General features: G+C 38.4%; 1 protein-coding gene across 1 annotated transcript in view; it reads left to right on the top strand.

Moving 5' to 3' along the window:
* The window catches only part of TBCA (tubulin folding cofactor A), a 35,147-nt gene extending 18,124 nt beyond the window's left edge, over nucleotides 1-17,023 (top strand). Inside the window, exons 2-4 of the mRNA XM_027446549.3 lie at nucleotides 5,342-5,447; nucleotides 14,846-14,932; nucleotides 16,320-17,023. Coding sequence (XP_027302350.1) covers nucleotides 5,342-5,447; nucleotides 14,846-14,932; nucleotides 16,320-16,400 — 274 coding nt within the window. The 3' untranslated portion in view covers nucleotides 16,401-17,023. The remainder of the gene's footprint in view (nucleotides 1-5,341; nucleotides 5,448-14,845; nucleotides 14,933-16,319) is intronic.
* The last annotated feature ends 5,601 nt before the right edge of the window (nucleotides 17,024-22,624 follow it).

A 22,624-nucleotide genomic window follows, 5' to 3' on the forward strand; every position in this document is an offset into this window, starting at 1 on the left:
AACCTCTGTTGTTTCCCTCTTTTTGTTTTGGATGCTTGCAATTAAAAAATGTATTTGGTAGCACGCATGTTTCTTAGGACACTGTATAATGTCTGCTGAAGTTATGTCTACAGTGATTTTTATGGTTGCAGTGTTTTAAAACCTATAAATGACCTGTATACTTCAAATGCAACAAGTTATGATCTGGCTTTTTTAAATACCTTTTGAGCTGTTGGTACTCTTTGTTTCATTTTTCATGTGATCATACCATGATAAAGATTTTGGTTTAGCATTCATTTTATTATTTTTTTTTTGGGGGGGGGAGCGTCAGAGGTTGGAAAAAATGACAAGAAAGAACAGAATCTTGCATCTAGATAGACAAAGGGTGAAGGAAGAAGAGTAACAAAATATCACGTGGTTATTTTTGTGCAGAATTTTGCTTGAGTTTATAAGGAAGAGGTGATTGAGGGATAGTATTTCTCCATTATAGAATTTAATTTACCTTTTGAAAGAGAAGCTATTGCCTGAGGACAAGCTAAATTAAATCTATGTATTCAGTACAAATGGCTTCCTGGCATTTAAAGGAAGAACTCACTACAGGAAATGTTTTTAAATAAGAACTTTTTTAATAGCATTAACATCAACATCTCAGTTACATGTAACAAATGGAAAGTTAAACTGGCCAATTCTGATTATCGAATAATCTATAATGCAAACTATGGAAAATATGTCACTGAAAACAGTATCATATTTCAGGCTTAATGTTTTGAAAGCTGAATGCTTCAAGTTCTGCTTCTGAAATGTACTGTAAGTACAAAAATACAAGTAGGTAGGTAAATACGGTATCTTAAGTATCCAGATATGAGAAAAGTTGGCAAAAAAGTTAAATTTAGTTCTGAACTGTGACAGAATGTTCAGACCTTGTTCTTTTCCTTTTGGAAAAAGTAAACAAATAGTAGTGAATTTGAAAAATTAGTGCGCATAGAGGAAGATGTGTGTGTGAAAATATAGTATGAAAAGACAACATGAACATTTTGCCCTTTATTTTAGCTTTAGAAAAAAATCAAAATGCAAGTTTTGCAATGTTCATTGCCTTTAGTTTCAATGGTATATACACTTTAATAACTGAGTAAACATAAAAGCTGTGTTTAATGATTTTTCTTTTCCCCTCCCCCTCAAGGGAATTTGCTGTTTTCATTCAAAAAAATCTCATAGGTTGATGGAAAATAACTCTTTTTTTGAACCTAAAAATTGAAAAGCAAATAATACTGTCTTGAATTAAATCAAGCAACCTTGATCAAACAATTAACTCAGCCTCTATTAAATCAATATTTGCTGATGCTAATACTGGAGCTAGTTCCAGCAGCTGGAATTACAGCCACTGATTTAGTATCTTTATTACTAGTAATTAGGTTGCTGTCTTTCCCCAGTACTACTTTTCAAAGCTAGTACAGTACTTGGCTGACTTGTAACAGCTGACCTAGGTGATACCTGTATTACACACTCAATGTGCTGCTGAAGGTTCTTTACAAGGCTTGGAGGCCCTCTCTGGTGTTGTGATTCCACAGGCATTTAGATTGTTCAAGGACGCATTGCCACAGCCCAGCTTGGATCAATTTGTTGTAGAACACAGCTTCAAGCTACTTTGGCAAAACAATTTTTTATGATGTGAATGAACATCAGGGAGAATTCCTTCTGTTATAATATCAACATATTCCACTTAGAATTTTTCTAAAGGTACCACTGCAGTGCTGCTTCTGTGGCAGCTTTAGTTCACAATGGGTTCTTGTCCTCCTGGTACTGTTCTGAACTGTCCATCCTTAGCAGCACTTCTAGTGGAGCACTTAACTGTGACAAATTAGGAATTAATTTGCTCTGATGTGCTAACGTGACCATGAAGCTCTCTACGAGACCTTTATTTATTCTCTTTTCATTTCTATAATACATTCTTTGCTTCCTGGATCTGATTACGTTCTTTTGGCTATTAAGTTCTCCTTAAACGGTCTTATCTAGTACAGGCTGATCAGATGATTGCTCTTGTTAGGCCAAGGACTTTCTTTGGCATGCTTTCAGGATTGCAGTAGCATCTCCGTGTACATTTTGGTCTTGAATTAGCTGATCATTATTCTGTCATTCTCCAAATGCTGGAGGATGTTTTGATTCAAATTCCAGAATCCAGAATTATGTAATCCAATATATACCTAATGAACAGATGTACAAAATGGAAGATTTAAGAGCTAAGTCACAGTAAGAACGAACAATTAAGCTTGATAATGGATTACTATGTAACTATTACTACAGGGCATGAGATAAGACCTTAATCTTCCATTTCAACCCTTTGAAAGTTTCCGTGTTCATCATTTGCTGTAGTTGATAGTGTGTGAAAACTTATTTTGCATCCAAACCTGAGATTACTGTGCGTTCTAGAATCATAGAATGGTTCAGGTTTGAAGGGACTTTAAAGATCATCTAACTCCAACCCCCCTGCCGTAAGCAGGGACACCTCCCTCTGGATCATGTTGGCCAAAGCCCTGTCCAGCCTGGCCTTGAACACCTCAGGGGATGCTTCTCTCAGCTTCTCTGGGCAACCAGTTCCAGTGCCTCACTACCAGTACAATGAAGAATTTCCTCATAATGCCTCGTCTAAATATATCCTCTCTTAGTTTAAGACCATTCCCCCTTGTCCTATCATTATCTACCTGAGCTAGTAGTCCTTCTCCATCCTTTTTATAAGACCACTTTAAGTATTAAAAGGCCGCAATGAGGTCCCCCCGGAGCCTTCTTCAGGCTGAACAGCCCCACCTCTGTCAGCCTTTCTTCATAGCAGAGGTGCTCCAGCCCTCTGATCATCCTTATGGCCCTCCTCTGGACTCACCCTTAACAAGCCCACATCTTTCTTATGCAGGGGGGCAGACCTGGATGCAGCACTCCAGCTGGGGTCTCACGAGGGCAAAGCAGAGGGGGACAATCACCTCTCTTCACCTGCTAGTCACATCTCTGTTGATGCAGCTCAGGGCACAGTTGGCCTTTTGGGCTGCAAGCGTGAACTGTTGGCTCATGTCAAGTAGGTGAGGCACTTCTTGTGCCTTAACATTGCCTCTAAGAGGATTCATTCCATGATCTTGCCAGGCACAGGGGTGAGGCTCACCAGTCTGTAGTTCTTCAGGTCCTCCTTTCTACCCTTTTTCCAGTCACTGGGGACTCCACTTCACTGCCCTGATTTTTCAAATATGATGGAGAGGGCCTTGGCAACTACATCAACCAAGTCTCCCAGGACCCTGGGATGCATGTCACCAGGGCTCATAGACTTGTGGTTGTTGTTTCAGGAGGTCCCTGACTTGCTCTTTGCTTACAGTGGGAGGGATTCTGCTCTCCCAGCCCCTGCCTAGTGTCAGGGACAGAGAGATGTGGGAAGCCTGATGACTAGTGAAGACTGAGGCAAAAAAGTTAAGTACCTCTGCCTTCTCCACATCTGTCATTACCTGTTCTCCATCTCCAGTTGTCAAAGGTGCTACACTCTCTCTGGTCTTTCTTTTGCAGCCAAAGTACTTGTAGAACCCCTTCTTGTTAGTCTTTGCATCCATGGCCATGCTTAGTTTTGTCATTGCCTTGGCTTTCCTGATCCTGCCCCTGCACATCCGGACAGCATTTCTGTATTCTTCCCAGGGCACTTGGCCCCATTTCTACCATCTACATCCACCTGTGCATTTCCTTCTCTTGCGTAAGTTTGACCAGAAGGTCCTTCCTTATTCAGCCATGCCAGTTTCCTACCTTCCCTGCTCAATTTATTGTATATTAGTATACAGAGCTCTAAGCAAAATATCCTTAAGGAGTTGCCAGCTGTGACCAGGTTCTCTGTCCCTAAGGACCTTGTCCCATGGTATCTCATTCACTAATTCTTTGGACAGCTGGTAGTAAGCTCTTCTGAAGTTCAGGATCCTGACTTTGCTCCTTGCTAGGCCATATCCCTCAAGATCACAAACTCAACCAGGGCGTGGTCACTGCAACCCAGGCTTAAACCTTTTAATGTTGAAATCAAATTAGTCTCTTAAGGCTAATGATCTTCAACTGTTATTCTCAAAATTAGCTGTTAAAGACATCAGCTTCTTACACACTTAAGACCTACATGTTTTTAGCTCATCCGTTACGTGTTCAGGGTTTACATTTGCTTAATGACATCAAACTTCACTGCCAAAGCAAATTTAAGCATTTTTCTTAGTAGTGACGGAAATTTGTTATACATATTTCTAGCTACATACGGAGTTCTTCTCTATCGACAATATAGGAAGAAAAGAAAAATACATTCTTGAATCTATACTCATTAGCAAAAAGCATCCTGATACGAAATATGGGTCCATGAGTACGATTAAAAGGTGGATTCTTTTCCCTTTAAAAAATAGGCTATAAGGAAAATTGCTATAAGATAAATTATCAAACTGTTCCTTTTGTCTGTGCCCAGACCAGTGAGGAAAATACTCTAAGGAACACAGGACTGGGAGGCTACTGTGTTATTTGGGGATTTTAATTTTTATTATTTTGTACAAAACCTAGTATATGAAGTATTGCATTTAATGGTATGACACATAGTTGTGATCAGGAAAAAAAAAAAAGAAAACGTTTTGGTATAACAGTTTGTGAACTTGGAAATGTTCTTCCTTTTAATTTACATATGATAACCTTTTTTCAAAGTTACTACTAAGAGGGATGTCACCTTAGTGTCATTTTTCATTTAAAAATGCAGGTGCAATGGTATTTAGTAGTGAGAGAAAGGAAAAGACCACATGCCTGTAATAGAGAATATATAGGTCACTCATGAAACTATGAGAACGTGGATAATAAGAAAGTCTGGCAAATGCTGAGTATTAGAACATCGGCTTTGTAGACACCTTAATATTTGTTTCAGCTACTTTGTGAGGACTTTTTTTGAGATACAGAGATAGCTTTCTTCTCTGTACCGCTTTATTAGCAGTCATCCAGACTTACCAGGCAGCTTCTTGTCTGTTTCTGTTATGTATTTGAAATGAAGTACCAGTGTATAGCTTTTATAGGATATTCAGTACAGATCTTTACAAGAGATGCAGAATCTTTGTACATACAGAATCTATACAGAATTCTATACAGAATCTTTAAAACATTTTAATTTAAATAATTTTTATAAGAATGGTTATATATTGTAGCTAAATTCAGCATTTCCGAGATGCAGTTTCTTAGAGTATTTAAGAGCCTTTTTTGTTATATAAAATCATGTATTGTGTTACAGGGATGCAGCTTTCAGGTCTGGGCAGGAGGGTTGTTATCAGTAATGTAACTTTATTATACCATAATACAGTCAGACTGATACAATCATTTTGTTTAATTGCAGATTGGCAAAAGAAAAACTTATGTACGAAAAAGAAGCAAAACAACAAGAAGAAAAGATTGAAAAAATGAAAGCTGAAGCATGTGATGATTATGGAATAAAGAAGCAGGTAAACTATCCCAAAACTTGTAAAATCATTCTTTGCTTTTATTTAATCATTGTCATCCTTAAACAAAAAAACTCATGTACTTCTTTCGGACTCCTCCAGACTAAAATCCTATCAATTGCAAAAGTCACAATATGCATTTGTGAAAAATTCCTGCCCTCCAGAACCCTTAACTATAAGGAGACTGGGTATAGATTATTTACCACTTGGTATCAAATGGCTATCACTAACAATGAATATCAGGATATTGTGAACTCCCATTCTCAGAAATACTGTCATCCTGAAAATAAATGTTTTGGATGCGTTTAAGTGCTTGGTGGTAAGTGCAATTATTACTGTGAAGTGAGAATACCTGTTAATACACTAGAATTGAAATGTTTCTTCTTTGTATGCTATTATCAGTTTGTTGAAATCACGGACCTCTAAGGGAGAGCAATGGGTATGCGCCTGTCCTAGCAGTTGCTGAGATTTGTAGTGAAGGCACTAACTATCAAGGTGCATGCTGTAGTTAGGTGTGCTCAAGGGTGTCATTTACAGTCACTGTTAAAATATGATAATTTTTTTCATAGAAGGTTCCTCACAAAGGACAACGGTTGCAGACTGTATTTTTTCAACTTAGAATGTTGTCTTTGAACAACTTTTTTTTCCTAGGTGTTTTCTCTTAAGTCTTCACTGAAACTGTAAATAAAACTTTCACTCATAGGCTGGTTTCACTAGTTTGGTGGCCTCATGTTATAAAACCTGTTGTCCCATCTTCATTTTAGAACAGGTAAAACAAAACCCAAATATAAAAATCAATTAAAAAAAAAAAAAGGAAAAAGTCCTTTTAAAACAAGGTAAAACATGTAATAAATTCAGATTTCAGTTCATGTGCGCATGTCTGTTCTTGTTTTCACTGTGATGTGGGAAAGAAATACAAACACGGAATTTCTGTAAGACGTTGTATTCCTAGAGTTGAGCTGTCTCTGCCTCACCACTGAGACTCCTACAGAAACAGTAATATTCCTGAAGATCTGCTGATGCTAACAAGAACTAATGAATGCAATTCCCATTTTTAGTGTCCCACATCTGTCAGATTATTTGACTGTACCATGGTATTTCCTCAGTGACATGCAAGAAATCACTGAAGTGAAATCCAGTGGAGTCTGTGAACTTTTGCTGTGAAATGAAATGTTACACACTACTTGGAAGTGTTCTCAGAGACCACTGACAAAAGTCTTTGAAGAGAACGGTCTAAATTCATTCAGCACTGCCTGAATTGAAAAGCAATTCCTGCAATGACGTCTGTTCTTGTAGTGTGCTCTACATTTGGAAAGTCGTATTTTCCGGTTAGGAAGAATCTGGAGGCTTAAAACCAGTGTACACACTTGTCATAAGGTGAAGTGTCTTACACTAAACAAAATTATATCGGGAGCGTTTGCTCAAAAACATATTTTGGATGGACTTAATATTTTGAGAAGTTTTGTTTTGTTTTTTTAAAAAAACACGGTCAAACATTTAAAGGATCGTTTTAGTTAATATCGCCCTCATCTTAGTTTATTTAAAAATATGGCTATAGTCTTTGTTTCAGTAATTAAAAGTACCATTTGTGAGATCACAGAATTGTTTTAAGTTAGAAAGGACTTTTGGAAGTCATCTGGTCCAGCCCCCCTACTGAAGCAGGGCCACCTAGAGCACGTTGCCTGGGACCATATTCAGATGCCTTTTGAAAATCTCCGAGGAGGAAGACTCCACGACCTCTCTTGGCAACCTGTTCCATCACTCCATCACTCAGAGTAAAGAAGTACTTCCTGATGTTCAGATGGAACCTCTTGTGTTCCAGTTTGTGCCCATTGTCTAGTACTGAGCACCACTGAGAAGAACCTGTCTCAGTCATCTTTGTACCTTCCCTTCATTGGTATACATTGGTAAGATCCTACCTCAGTCGTCTTTTCGCTGGGCTGAACAGCCCCAACTCTCTGACTGTCCTCACAGGAGATGTGATCTGGTTTCTTCATCATCTTCACGGCCCTTTATCAGACTCTTTTCAGGATGTTCATGTCTCTCTTGTACTAAGTAGCCTAGCATGGGAGGCAGTACTACAGCAGTGTGGCCTCACCAACACTGAGTTGGAAGGATCACCTCCCTAAACTTGCTTTGACAAACACAGCCTAAGATACCACTAGTTTTCTTTCTGAGTGCTGGCTCATGTTCATCTTGGTGTCTACCAGGACTCACGGGTCCTTTTCTGCAGAGCTTTCCAGCAGGGTAGACCCCAGTATGTACTAGTGCCTGTTCTTCATCAGGCACTGGACTTTGCACCTTTCCTTAGTGAACTTTGAGGTTTCTGCCAGCCTGTTTCTCGAGCCTGTTGAGGTTCCTCTGGATGGTAGCACAACCCCTCTAATGTATCTGCTAGTCTTGCACTGTCTGCAAACTTGCTGAGGGTGAGCTGTGCGCTATTATCCAGATCATTAATTATGTTAAGCAGGACTGTTCCAGTATTGACCACTGGAATGCTTACTCATTACTGGCCTCCAACTAGACTTTGTGCCACTGATCACTGCCCTCTGGGTCCAGCCATTCAGCCTGTCTGCTCATCCAACCCATATGTCAGCAGCTTCTTTATATGGATCTTATGTGGGACACAGAATCACAGAATTTCTAGGTTGGAAGAGACCTCAAGATCATCGAGTCCAACCTCTGACCTAACACTAACAGTCCTCCACTAAATCAACACCATCAAAGGCCTTACTGATGTCCAGGTAGAAAATATCCGCTGCTCTCCCTTCATCCACCAAGCTGGTCATTTCATCATAGAAGCTGATCAGGTTGGCAAAGCGTGACTTCACTGTGGTGAATCCATGCAGACTACTCTGAAGATTTTCTTGTCATTTAATGGGAAAGGATAGGAATGAAATCGATCATTTGAGATTATGAAAATAATTTTAACTATTATTTTAGCTGAGGTATCAGTTAATAGGTAAGTATATACAGATACGTGTCAATCCATAGTTGAAGGAGGAAGGCTTAAAAAGCTTAAAACCATTACTTTCCTCTTAATGAACCATGAATCTCATTTAACTTTCTAGTTAGAACCCTGCAATAGAATATGGGTTACCAGTACAGAAGTGACTAAGGAAGATGTTACTTTAAAAAGAATAATCACATTGCTACATCATAGTCAGACTTCAGAGCGTGTCTGGTCTGCAAGAAGGCTTCAGTCCCTCTGTAGAACAATAGTTAGGGTTTGACTCAGTGTTTTTCTTCTAACTCATTAGGTAGTGTGGCAACTTGTGGTTCCTGCAAACTCAAGTGATCTCTAGCAGAGACAGTGACCAAACTGGGTTGTTGGCAGTTGCTGGGTGCTAGCCTTCACCTGCAGAAGGACTAATTTAATGAAGAGCAGGTTCGGTACCTGAGAAATAAAAAGGAGAGTTCACTCTCCATGCTAGTATGCTCTGACCAAGAATATAATTCAAAGACGTAGTATAGTACCATTGTTCCTGGCGCACATTGTATTTATACTACTTACTGTATTTCAGCTCATGTACTAAGAAAGAACTATGTGTGGTAGAATGTGTATCCCAGGGAAAGAATCTCTAGTATAATAGGGCAAGGAAGCCCTTTCTTTCCTATTACTTACAGCTTATTTAAATATATAAATAAAAAACAACTCTGCAGTGCATACTTTTATAGATAGAAAGACAGATGAGAAGTATAGAAATAGGGCAAAATTTATAACAATTTATTTTGGCTAAATTGTCAGATAAAAAAGAAGTCGTAATAAACGAAGAGCAGTATGAGGGGGAAAATATATGAGGAAAGAGAAATTCTAAGTATCTTTGTAAGATACTAAACTGAAAATAGGCTTATTAAAAACTGAACTCAAGTAATTTATACAAAAATTTGGAATAAAAAAGTTTATAGACTTCTGAAGCACTCTACTAAATTCAAATTCTGAATTTAGTTTCTGTAAAGAGTCATTAAGAGCCCTGATTGCAGAAAGTAATGCAACTGTACTTCTGTGTTTGTTTTCTTTTTCTTGTAACGAAGCCTGAGTTTCTACACAGTTGTAATGGTTTTCCATATATGAAGTCTTCACAGAGGGTTTCATGATCTTTATCTTCTTTATCTATAATAGAAGCTTCACACTGCAGTCACTTATGAGAGTAGACTAGTGTTAGGGACCAGTAGTTTTCTGTATTTCTGTGGCTGTTGATTTGTACTGGGTACAGATTACATCCTTTCCCATCTAATGCTTTTATCTCAAGGCTTATGAATGTGCAAAAAAATGGGGTATCTACTCTGTTTCCTCTCAATGGGATTGTCGATCTACTTCAGAGTTTTTGTTAGCTGTCAGAGTTTTTATTGATAACAAATCACCGTTTTTATTAATAGTTATCTTACAGTTCCAAGTTACTTCTAATATAATGTCATTTCCAGATGAATTAAAACTCTAATGGACTTAACACAGAATTTAATATCTGCATGACAGAGTACATACAGTTTTGCTAGTATAGTTTTTTACACGTATTAATGAAAACAGCAATATTTTTCTTGTTTTGTTGAGATGGAGGCAGACTATTTCCTGAAACAGCTAAGAAAAACGCTCTCCACAAAGGAGGCTAATATCCTGGGCTGCATTAGGCAAAGCATTGCCAGCAGGTTGAGAGAGGTGATCCCTTCCCTCCCTACCTCAGCATCGATGAGGTCGCACCTGTGTGGTACTGTCTCCAGTGCTGGGCTCCTCAGTACAAGAGAGACATGGACATCCTGGAGAGAGTCCAACAAGGGGCCATGAAGATAATGAAGGAACCAGAGCCTCTCTCCTATGAAAAGAGGCTGTGAGAATAGCTGAAGGGAGACTGCAATGAAGATGGAGCCAGGCTGTTTTCACTTGTGCTCAGTGCCAGGACAAGAGGCAGTGGCCACAGACGAGAACACGGGAGGTTTTCCCTGAACACCAGGCAGCACTTCTGTGCTGTGCGTGTGATGGAGCACTGGCACAGGCTGCCCAGAGAGGTTGTCAAATCTCCCTCCTTTGAAATACTTAGAAGCAACCTAGGTGTGGTCCTGGGCCTTGAACAGGGGATTAGACAAATTGACCTCAGGTAGTCCCTTCCACCTTAAATCATCTGTTAAGATTATCTGTTTTCAGTTGCGCAACAGTCAAAGTGCATGCGATTGTAAGACAGTATGTAAAAGCATGAACACATACATGTACTCATGTTCATTTAATTCATATATAAATATATATGACTCATTCACATTGCTGATTTTTCTTAGCATTTTATGTTTAGAACACCTTTCCTGTCATATTAAACATTGTCACCATACCCTATGACATAGTAGCTTATTGGAGTTTCTTCTAAGATCAAGGAATAATAGATAACCCCATAAGGGTTTTCCTTTTATTTGAAAACAACTTGTGGATCAGCACGTGACAAAATCTCTTATTTAGTTGTGGCTCACCTGAAAAGAAAAACAGAATCTGCTTTCACCTTCTTGAAGCCAATAAAATTTGTCCCCATTATATTGTACAGGTCAGTCAGGCTCAGCAAAATTGCTTCCTGTTGCAGAGTACTTGGTATTGACGCTCATAAGCAGTTACTTTCATTGCTGTTCTTAAAGTTAACAAAAATCTGGTGTTCTAATATGAGTGCTTGGTGATCCAAAAAGTCAAGAATCTTTCTCATCTAAGCAGTTCTGATCTGCCTAGGTAAGTTGAAATAGTGCCTTTGAACTTTTATTATGGGGCCTCTTAAATCATAGAATTGTAGAGTGGTTTGGGTTGGAAGCGACCTTTAAGACTGTCTTGTTCCAACCCCCCTGCCATGGGCAGGGACACTTCCCACCAGCCCAGGTTACCCAAAGCCCCACTCAGCCTGGCCTTGAACACGTAGAAGGATGGGGCATCCACAGCTTCTCTGGGCAGCCTGTGCCAGTGCCTCATCGCCCTCTGAGTGAAGAATTTCTTCCTAGCCTCTAATCTAAGTCTCCCCTATTTTAGTTTAAAACCATTTCCCCATGTCTTATCGTTATTTGCCTGAGCAAAAAGTTGCATCTCCATCTTCTCATCTTAAAGATGTCTTTAAGTACTGAAAACCTGCAGTGAGGAAGCCTTCTCTTCCGTAGCCTGGACAGCCCCAGCTCTCTCAGTCTTTCTTCGTAGCAGAGGTGCTCCAGCCCTCTGATCATTTTCATGGCCCTCCCCTGGACCTGTTGTAAGATCCCCGCATCTTTATTGTGCTTAGGGGCCCCAGACCTGGTGTGGTGGTTGAGCCCTTCTCTGCAGGGCTGCTCTCAGTGAGTTCTTCTGTCGGTCTGTGCTCATGTCTGGGATTGCCCCAGACCATGTGCAGCACCTTCCGCTTGGTCTTGTTGAACCTTATGCAGTGGGCACCTCATGGGCCCACTTCTTAAGTTTGTTCAGGTCCCTTTGGATGGCATCTCTTCCTTCTTTGGTATCAGCCTCACCACTCAGCTTAGTGTCATCTGTAAACGTGCTGAGGGTACACTCAATCACGTTGTCTATGTCGTTGATAAATCAAAGTTGCTTATGTCTAAAGCCTCAGCTTACGTGTAAAGCATCCTCAGCTGTTTTCCATAGAGTTGTGTTTGGCCTTTGTGCTTATTGTGAATAGGTAAAATAGTTGTCTTTTTACTTGTTACGGTGCCCTTCCACTTAATCAACTGGTCTCTGTGTTTGTATTTATTTGGCTTTTCTGTCTGTGGTCCTATTTTATCTGTTATTGCAATCTGGAATTTACAGAAAATGGTTTGAAGGCCATTGATAGTATATTAGGCACACCAGTTCTTTGACATCTGATCCAAATTATGAAAAATCCACGTTGTGTTTAGTAAATAGGCTACATACACCTCAACAGTTAGAGAGCTCCATCACATCTGAGCAGGCTCCTTTCCGTTGCAAGATGCCAAACATCTGTTCCCTTAGTAGAAATATGTTCAGTCCTGAAAGGCAACTGGCTAGAAATGTGGCTGTTTGAAGAGATTTAACTGGTTTCTTAAATACACTTAAAAGAATGGGGACATCATCCTCTCTGTAGTTGCCATAACTCTTCTGGTCCTATGTGCACTTATTGACAACAAATTGAATTTGCTGTCTGTATGGTTTTGTGCTTTATTGCTTTGTCTTAACACTTCATTTAACTGCACTTCAGTTACTCCAGTTTTTTAATACTTCTATTTGGCATTGTAATTCACAGAAACCCTGAAGATGTTTATGGTTCTTTGCAAAGTTAGATCAGTTTCATATAATAACTTCCTCCGTGACCTGCTTATAATTTAAACTCCTTAGAGTTCAGTCAGATTGTTTCTAGAGTGTGCTGAGGAGAGAGGGTTGTTCGTTAATTTTCAAAACAGTATGAGAGTAGACACTTTTTTAAATTCCAGCCCTAAAACATATCAATTATTTGAGCTTTAGACTGTGCTTTATTATATACATTTGCAACAGTAAAATGTCTATCTGGAATAATCAGTATTGCTTGAAAAAAGTGTGTGTGTTTTTTGTCTTTTTTTTTTTTTTTGTGCAGAAGTTATTAAAATTTGCTTAGGTCATTCAGTAATTAACTTTAATCTTGGTTCCATAAAATCCCTGTTCCATTCTCCAACCATTTGTACCTACAGAAGGTAGTTCAAGGATTTATCTTTCATCTGTTTCATATTGTTGCATAACTGCTGGCAAATATAAATAAAACCCAGTCACCCCTTTTGGATCTCATTCATATTCTGTTTTGAACTGAGGGATTTTGGTAGTTTTGTTCGTTTCTTACAGTAGGCAGGACTGGAGCTTGCAGGTCCTAGATTCGTGTCTTCTCTTCCCAGATCGCTTATGGAGTGGCATATATAAAATAAATGACTAGTTTCCACATCATCCACCAGCTTTAAAATACACAACTAGTTAGCAGTACCATCCCAAGGATATCATCAATGGATATTCTCACTCCCATAGATATTCTTTATAGAAACAAGTTGTAGTACATAAAGCAGAAGGCATCATCTCATGCATTTTGACACACCTCATTCTCTGGAATTTACAAATCTTTATGTATTTGATTGCTACTGAAAGTGTAATATGCAGAGTGACTAATCATGTTTTTAACACAGTCCAATACTGAGTGCTTAAAAGAAAAATGGTAATGTTGATGAGAATTGTAACTTGGAGGTGCTTAACTTTATTTTAACATATCACCTATATTGCTTTATTAAAGTATATGAATTTTGCCCTAGATTCTCTGAAAATAAGCTAGAAACAAAGTTTTTAAACTCATTCTCTTAATAATGTCTTAAACAGAAAACATAAACATAAGACATCTAAGTACATGAAATAATGTTATACAGCAAGCCTTCCTACAAAACGTTCTTAGCCGTAGTTTTTCTTCCGTTTTGTGATGATGGTGTTCCCTTTGGTTCCCTTCTGTATGGCAGCTTTAATACTGAAAGTAAAATGAAACACAGGAATGACAGAATGTGGTGAGCCATTTAAAGTGAATACCTTCTGTTGCAGGTTATCGTGAATGCAGAAATGGCTTTGTACTTAAATATCTAACTGATTTTCATCTCTAAATAGATTTAACTTTACTGAACAACTCTGCATACCTTTTCTTCTCAGTGGTTGGATTTCAGATCCAGAAATGTTCCATGAAATAAATGTTCCCTTATATAAATCTGAAGTTGTTTTCTGTAGGAGGAGGCAGGATGTTCAGATTCAGTGGGGTGCCAGTTTAGTAATTTTGTTCAAAGTGCATGGTGAGAATAATCTTTCTCCTAAAATGAAGCACAAGGATAAGTAATAACTTTTTATGCATGATAAGCATCAAAAATATGAGCCTGCTGGTCTTTGCTTTTCATTTTTCTTTACCTTTGTCTTTCAGTCAGAGCCTCCTGCAGTGTGCACACAATGTGATCAATAACTCAATAACTTTTTTCATGCAGTAATTATCTCTATGTGGTATTATCTGAACACTGTTTTTCTTTATTACCCAAAAGATGCAGGAGATATTTATATAACCAGCTGATCCCATTTTGGATGAAGCTGCTTTGTGACAGCAGGAGAAAGTTTGTTTTAAATAGCCTTTTTTAACGAATGTTGTATGGAAAGCTTACCAGGCTGTACTTTTCTTTTCTAAGGGAAAAAATATTGTAAATACTGTTTTCTACTTTATAATTAATTAAGCACAAAGTAATGGAAAGGTCCTGTAAATTAACAGAGTTTTAAGCAATTATGCTAAGTGAGTGTCTTTTACTAAAATAGGCGAAATTTCAGAAAAAAGGTACAATTCTTCTGAAGTTCCTAGATGATGACCAGACTACTGATTTCTCATAGTAAAGACTTGTCTTAAAAAACAACATTTCTCTGTGGAATACATTTTCATTTCATTGGCTTCCAATTTTCACAGGTCGAGATCTTACAAGAGTCACGAATGATGATTCCAGACTGTCAGCGCAGATTAGAAATTGCACATGCAGATCTTACCCAACTACTAGTAAGTATAGCATCAAAAACTACTTACCGTGAAATGCTGATGTGCTTTGATGAACATGGATAAACATACTAGTCTGCAGTGCAATTGCAGCAGAATAGAGCTGGACTGAAAAATACCTTTTGTGGGACCTAAGGCTGGCATCCTGTAACAGATCCCAGTACTCCATCTCAGATAACCATCTACGCAGACTTAGTCTTCAGCCTGTGAAAATTCTATGTATGCATATTTAATATACTAGAGACAGTCTTTGATGGAATGTATACCAACATTTACTTCAATACTGCTACAGATGACTCAGTTCCTTTGCTACTTACATGATTAGAAAAAATAGTTCACCCACATTAGGTAGTCTTCCTGGTTTTATACAGATGTATACAATATACTGGTAGTGAACTGAAATATTCAAAATATTTTGCCTACTACTATTATTATGCTATGGACAAGAAACGAAACAGCTGAGTCATTGCTGAGTACTGCCTCTGTACTATTTATTATTGAGGTGAGCAACTAGGATGCATTTTTAGGATACAAATACCTGCAGGAATAAACAATATCTTGTACAAATAGATTTACTAAAAATATACTAGGTTTGGCTATTACTATGTTTATTTTAGAAGCTGACTTTTCCCCAAGAATTCTACTACAAAGGTAAATGCTACTGTGAGGCTATAAAATATATACTGTAAATTAAGCTTCAAACACGTTTGATGGCTAAAGTGCATATCCTTTCTCAGGGCATCTTGTCCTTTGGTGGTATGCCTCTACTTGTTTCCAAAATAAATGCTCAGAATGTGGCAAGATTCAGGATCCTTCTGCCATTCAGCAAGTTCAGACAGTTAGCTCATCTTAGGTTTCATTGGCATGCAGAAGTGATGCTGTTGATCTGTACAGCATGCTATTCAAATACAAAATAAGAAATGTGGGGAATTACTATTGTTGTTAAGAATTTGGAAGTCTTTAAAGGTTGCTTTATTTTCTTAGATGACTATCAATGTTTTTTATTAAAATTAACTCTTTAGTTATATATTTTTTAACTGTCAGACTTTAAGCTTTTTCCTAATGGTACTTTTGTTCTGAGTTCCCTTGTACTTACTGTGTCCTTCTTTTTAAATACTTTATTCAGAGAATAAAATATTAAGAATTATTAATAATTCATAAAAATATTCAGAATATTCATAAAATAAAGTTATGCACAAGTCAAATCCACTTACACATGACAGATACTGTAACAGACCTTAAATAGGACAAAAGAAATTACCTGTGTTTTGAGTCATGTAAAACTAGTGCTTACAATAAGGATATACCCTACATTTCGTAATTTACTCCTCAATTACGTTCTAATATCAGTTATTTTTGAAGTACTCAAAAGTTTTGTTTTTAATTCCAGGAAAATGAAAAAGAATTGGAAGAAGCTGAAGAGTATAAAGAAGCACGTTCCATACTAGAGTCGGTGAAGCTGGAAGCTTAGAAGTTTTTCAGTACTCTTTATATGCATTAGCACTGGGTCCATTCCACACCTTTGTTTTACTACAGCTCTATTACTACTGCTGACTTGCTAAGGTTCCCTTTATGCAAACTGGCCTTTCTCTTACTGCAAGATGCATCAAATAAAGGATGTTCTGAAACATCTGTGTGTTCCAAATTCAGGCAAAATAGAAACATTACCAGTTCACCTAACTACAAAAGGAATTTAAAAAATTAAAAAAAAAATCTATTTAATATAAGCTTAAGCTAAGAAATAAAGCACAGTTCAAGTGTTTAGCTATGTAAGGAATGTGAGGTGCTAATAAATACTTTAGAAGCACCTTGTAATTGAAATAATTTCAAGCCATTATAGCATAAAATCTGTACTGAAAGAGGAGATGAACTAAATGACACTTCAAAGTCACCCATTTTTTTTTGTGATGCAGTTAATCTGTAACTTTATCAAGTATTACTCCTTGTTTATCTTTGAGCCTAAGATGGAATTAAGAGCTGATTCCAGACCTTTCTCAATTTGTCTGAGGTTGATTTGTAGAGCCCAATTCACACAATTTCCATTGATCAAAATTAAGTTACTTTTTTCAATAAAAATAATTTTGTAGCTCTTTAGTATGTTGTCAGTTGGATCTGCTCGTAGGAGTGCTGGAGTGAACTCTTCCTGAAATCATAGCTGTTCACCTTGGTCAATGTGACGTTTTTGTACAAAGTTCAAACCCCAGAAGCTGAAAGGAAGCACATGGTAAGGGAATAATACTTGATCTACATGGAAGATCATTAAAACACTATGTACAAAAGCTGTGTTCTTTCAGAATGGCTTCTATAAACAGCAAAGAGAAAACTCTGCTGATGAACAAAAAAGGTTTTTTTTATATTAGTTTTTCTAGTTTTAAAGTTTTTTGGCTTGTTCCTTAAGGGCAACATAAAGCAAAGTATACCTTTTGTGTGGTGCTCTATTGAATGCTCTTTATAGATTTTTGTTGTTGTTGTTAGTTTGCCCAAGTTTGTGTAAACTGCAGTTTCATCTACATGTGTTTGGCACAATGAAAGTAATGTGTACTTCTCAGTTATTCTTAAGCACTTCTTTGACAGATTATCAGCCCTGCAAGATTTCTGAGTGGCTACAGAATGACCTACTTTTGAATTAGGAGATGCCAGATCCCAGTCTTAGGCAGATCGTATGCCAGATCTTAGACAGTTTTAAGAGCTAAAAGCACGTGTGACAACACTATGGTCTCATAGAGTATATGCACACCTTCTTCTCATAGGTATGTAGCTGCAAAATGACCTTGCCCTGTTCACAGCACAATTGAACTGCTACTGAAGAGAACATCTGTCTTGCCATGTGCATTTCAGTCATCTTCTTCTATGGACCTTTACCAAGAATGGCAAGGTGGAGCTGACAAAGCAGATTGCATCCCTCGCTGACCAGCTGCAGTCAGTGCAACTAGCTATGCTTGCAGGCCATTTAGTGGAATCTGGTAAATAAACACTGAGCTGATAAGGATCTTGTGGGGTAGGTGAAACGTCAAGACTGCTGGGTAAGGCAGAACGTCAAATAAAGATTACTCTTCTTCAGAAGAAATAATACTCCTGAAAAAACATACCCACAGAAAAATGGCGTGCAGTTGCTGAATGCCACAAAGAATGCAGGTCAGCATGAATACTGAAAATAGGTGTTACCTTTTAGTGGCTGAATAGAAGCCTTGCAGAATGGCTTAAGTTGGCATTAAGGATACGTGGTAGTTAATAGGTAGCTAAGTATAAACCAGACTCCAGGGAAAAGTTTCTTGGTGCAGTAGTTTCTAGAATAGAATGTTTTCTTGTGTCTGCAGTTGTCACAACCTGAGCCATGTTTGTCTCACTTTTTTGTCCAAGCTATTTTCTAGCTTCATCATGAACCAAGATGACAATCTCCCCATCCCTTTCATCTTCCCTCTTACTAAATTCTCCAAAAGACTGAGCGTACTCTGTTGTACAGAAAACAGCCTGCTTCTCTGGTGAAAATCAAAATATGATCATACATTAAATGAATCGCTTTCTTGTCTCCAGTTGCCCCTGGAAGTATGTAACTTCTGGGAGGACTGCAGCACAAGACCTGTAAAAAAAATATACCAAAAAACCCTGACAAGGTAACAGTAACATAGGGCTGGCCCTTGAAGTGTAATTGGCAACTCCATGCAGGTTACTCATGCTAGCAGAGCAAGTTGGTCTAGTAATACATTATGACAGACTGAATTCTTCCAGCAGTGTTCTGAGTGGCAAGATGCAGATTACTCATACAGAAGATTATTTTTGTTGACAAAATGTTTATCATCTAGACTGGATCCAAGTTCCACAGCAAAGTATAATAAAGAAAATTAAGGCTAAGCAGTAGTATCATTATTACCCTCTCAGATCCCAAATTCAAAGAGCAGTAGCTATCTACACTTTTTGGAGATACATAGTCTGCATTAACTAGTACAAGAGGGCATCCACCAAAGAAGGAAACTTCCCTGGGCAGTATTTGAGGCCTATGTCCTTTTTGAATCCTGTCCCGAGCTTTACTGATGCCTTTCAAAGTTTACCTAAAATTGTCACAAGCTATATTTACGCTTACATACAACTGATACTTGTTCTTTTGACGCTCAAGGTTTCGTGCCACACTCTTACCATAATTACAGTTTTTTATGTCCTGGACAGAGGTGTTATCCTTTCCTTTATTTCTACCTTCCTGACAGAATATAGTTAAGAAGTTTCTCAATTATTTGTCAGTTTAACAAAACATTTGTTTTACTGAAAGGCCACAGCAGAAGAGGAGTCCATGTTATACCCTAGCTGAAGAAACAGAAATCGTAAGAAAAGCATATGCAAAAAGTAACAATTGGGAAGTTATCAGCGTAAGACGAGTGCCCATTGCTCTGACCATATGCTTGCCAGCTACTACCTGTTTTTCAGTTTACCATGCACAGTTAAGATTCTTGTCCTCTGACTCACAAGACATGTAGCATCTAAAGTACTACAGCAATCTACACAAGAGGCAGAACTAACTTAGCACCTTCACCTGGAAACTATTATTTCTCAAGTCCTCAGTTATATTCTGCATTCAAAGCAAAGTAGTTTCAAAACTGTTGGTCATCTAATTTAAACTCATTCCTTCACTTGAAAAATTTCCACAACACTCAGGTAATTTCTTGTAACCGGCTAATTCACAGGTTGGTTGCTTTTGTTAGTTACAAAAAAAAAAAAGAAAAAAAATATTTTAATACACAGCACTTTCTTCTGCAGCAATAATTTCACAACAATTCCTTAAAGGTAAGTTTCTTATACTCAGAAAAGTAACTCGTGATTCTAAAATAATGCTTCTAAATAATGGCCTCTACTATGACACGTTTCAAAATAAAGTCCCTCAAAATAATCTGCATTGAAAAGTAAACCTTGCCATTTATTAACACCAAGTTTTGGGTTGTTGCTTTACAATGTTTATGTTCTGGGAGCAAGATACGAGGAAACAATTTTCTTTGGAAAACTACATCTAGTCGAATACTTCAGAAAGGGATTCAAGGAAACCCCACATTTCATCATGAATTGTAGGAAGCACACAGTTAAGCCACGTCCCATCTGCCACCCCTATTCTTGTGTCTCTGATTCCAATAACTAAGCTGCAGCTCTGTCTGTCTGGGATTTGCAACCTTCAACCTGTGCTCAGAGTCTAATGTCTAAATAAGTTATTTCTCTCAAAACACAAACGAAAGAAACAGCTGCTACTGCACCTTTTTATTTTCATTAGCAACTCCTACTACTTTATGGAAGTCTGTTCTTGTAACTGACCCCGCTATCCTAGAGACCAACCAACTAGAGAGCAGGAAAACAGAGTCTGGTCCAAAAGCACTTGCAGAGAGAGCATCCCTACGTCTGGGCTGTTTCTGGCTTATTGGTATAAAAGGGATGACACAGAACAACGTATTTTTTTCCCATCCAAATATTGTTCACTGCCTTGAATTAGCTGAATTTCACTATGGTCACACAGCATATTAGAAGCCTTGCTAAAAGCCTTGAGGTAGGAAAATGGGATCGATTAATTGCAGAGCGCCAAGCCAATTAGCACAGTGCCATTGAATCCAAGGGCAACCATTTCATAAATGTCTAATGTTCATGGATCTACAGAATATTACGTACCCCATGCTACCAACACTTCCAAGATGCTCTGTCAGAGTTTGACTTCCAGGCAAACAAAAAGTTTGGACTTTGAGAATGGCACTCACAAACTGCAATAAACTACGCAAGAAGTTTCTAGCCAGCAGGAAACATCAACATTAGAAGCAGGTAACAAAACGCTTTATCTGCCACCCAGAAGATCAGTTTTCAAATCCTTTCTGCTTAACCTAAGGTGCAGGTTTGAATCCAGATTTGCCAGTTAAGAAGTAAATAATAACCACTGAGTTGCTCTGCTTTCTTACTTTGGGCAATCCATCTCCCGCATCTCCCATACCTCTGGTGAAAACCATCAACTGAGCTGCCATCAGTTTCCCACACTCCTCTAACACTGACTGAGCTGTCTTTAAAAGCAGGGACTGAGAGCTCTGCCACGGAATACCTAGAAGCCATTGTTCAAAACATGCTCCTAAAGAGGAGTTTAAATAAATAAATAAATAAGCATTCAAGTTTGTGGTCTAAAACAAGCAGAGGAGTTCAGATCTAGAAAAATATAAAATAAAAAATGCTTGACTACTGGACTATACCTACATAGACTGGGGTACTCATAATTCCCAGGTGAGTAGGACAGGCACGTGCACAGCTCTTTTCACCAAGTCATTTTCAAGAGTTTACTACTAAAATTGACCATCCCGAAAGATTCAGTTCTGTTCAAGTGGTCTGCATGACAAAAGAGGCAAAAGAGAAAGTGTACATGTTTAATATGTGGGTGATATAAGGCAGTTGAGTATCTTGAAAGAAAAGATCAGAAATCAAACTATTTAGCAAACTGGAGAAAGTTTAGAAAAACATGCATTTCAGTATGAACATATTTCAATAAGGAAAAATGCAAAATAATACATGACAGCAGGAATTATCTGCTCCATAAACACAGGGAAAGGTAAAAGCTTTTCAACATTTCTGGAAGAGATGCAGAGGTTTTAGTGAATTATACAAGATGCATTAGCCTAGCACACATGATAAGGGTAACAGCCCTTACACTCTCCGTATCACTAAGGCTTCATCTAGAAGCATTATTAGAGTTAGAAGCCATAGCTAGAAGCTGCAATTAAAGGCATGAACAAATAGGAAAGACTTTGTGTAAAAACAGTGAAAAAGGCTAAAATACGGTATGTCTGGATAGAACAAATTCAGGTGTTTTAACCTGGACAATACTGAGGGTGGTAATGGCAATAGTCTCCAAGCATGTGGAAGACAGTGGAGGAAAGGAATGAACTTTTGCTTGGCAGACACAGCCAAATCCGATGGGCTTCAGTTGCAGCACAAAAAAAAAAAAAAAAGTAGCATGGTTCCCCACACCTCAGAAGATGTCTAACTTTGAGACCGAAACAGCTCTTGGCACAGGCTGCCTAGGGAGGCTGCCAGAGGTGCATCCCTAGAGGTCGGACACTGGACCAGGCAGTTCTGTCGCACATCCATCATGGAATTCTACAGAACTTTAATGTAGCAGCAATTTAGGATTTATTTTATGCTTTTATGGTAAATCACAAGATTAGAACTGTATGATTCTTAACAGCATTTAATCATCAACCAGGTTCAACAGAATGATTTCAAGAAAATTTGCTACAATAGAAGCAGTGACTTTAGTTAAAGGTTTGAGAATGGCAAGGTTCACCCAAGACTTACTGCAGGGTCCTGAGGGGGAGGTTCCAAATACAGTCATGCGCTTCCAAGGTGAATTACTCACCCCACTCCTTCACCAGTGCTTGTCCGCAGACGAGCTTGTTGCTCAGGGAGCTAGCCCCATGATCTGCTCCCCTCAGGGGTACCCTAAGAGTTGTCCGAGCTTGGGGGGAGATTGGGAGCACAGCCTAGTGCGGTCCCTGGAGAGCTCAAGGGGTTCTTTGCTTAGAAGAACTACTGACAGGACTGTGAGACAATTGACTTTTCAATTGACTGTACCTTTTCATCCTGGATATGGTTCAGATAAAGGAATTTTGGTATTTTCTACCGACCCTGCCATCCTGATACATTGCAGATTGTACAGCTCTGGTACTGCAGGGTCTGAGACACGATCAG

The sequence above is a fragment of the Anas platyrhynchos genome, chromosome Z (assembly GCF_047663525.1).
Source record: "Anas platyrhynchos isolate ZD024472 breed Pekin duck chromosome Z, IASCAAS_PekinDuck_T2T, whole genome shotgun sequence".
NCBI lineage: Eukaryota > Metazoa > Chordata > Aves > Anseriformes > Anatidae > Anas > Anas platyrhynchos.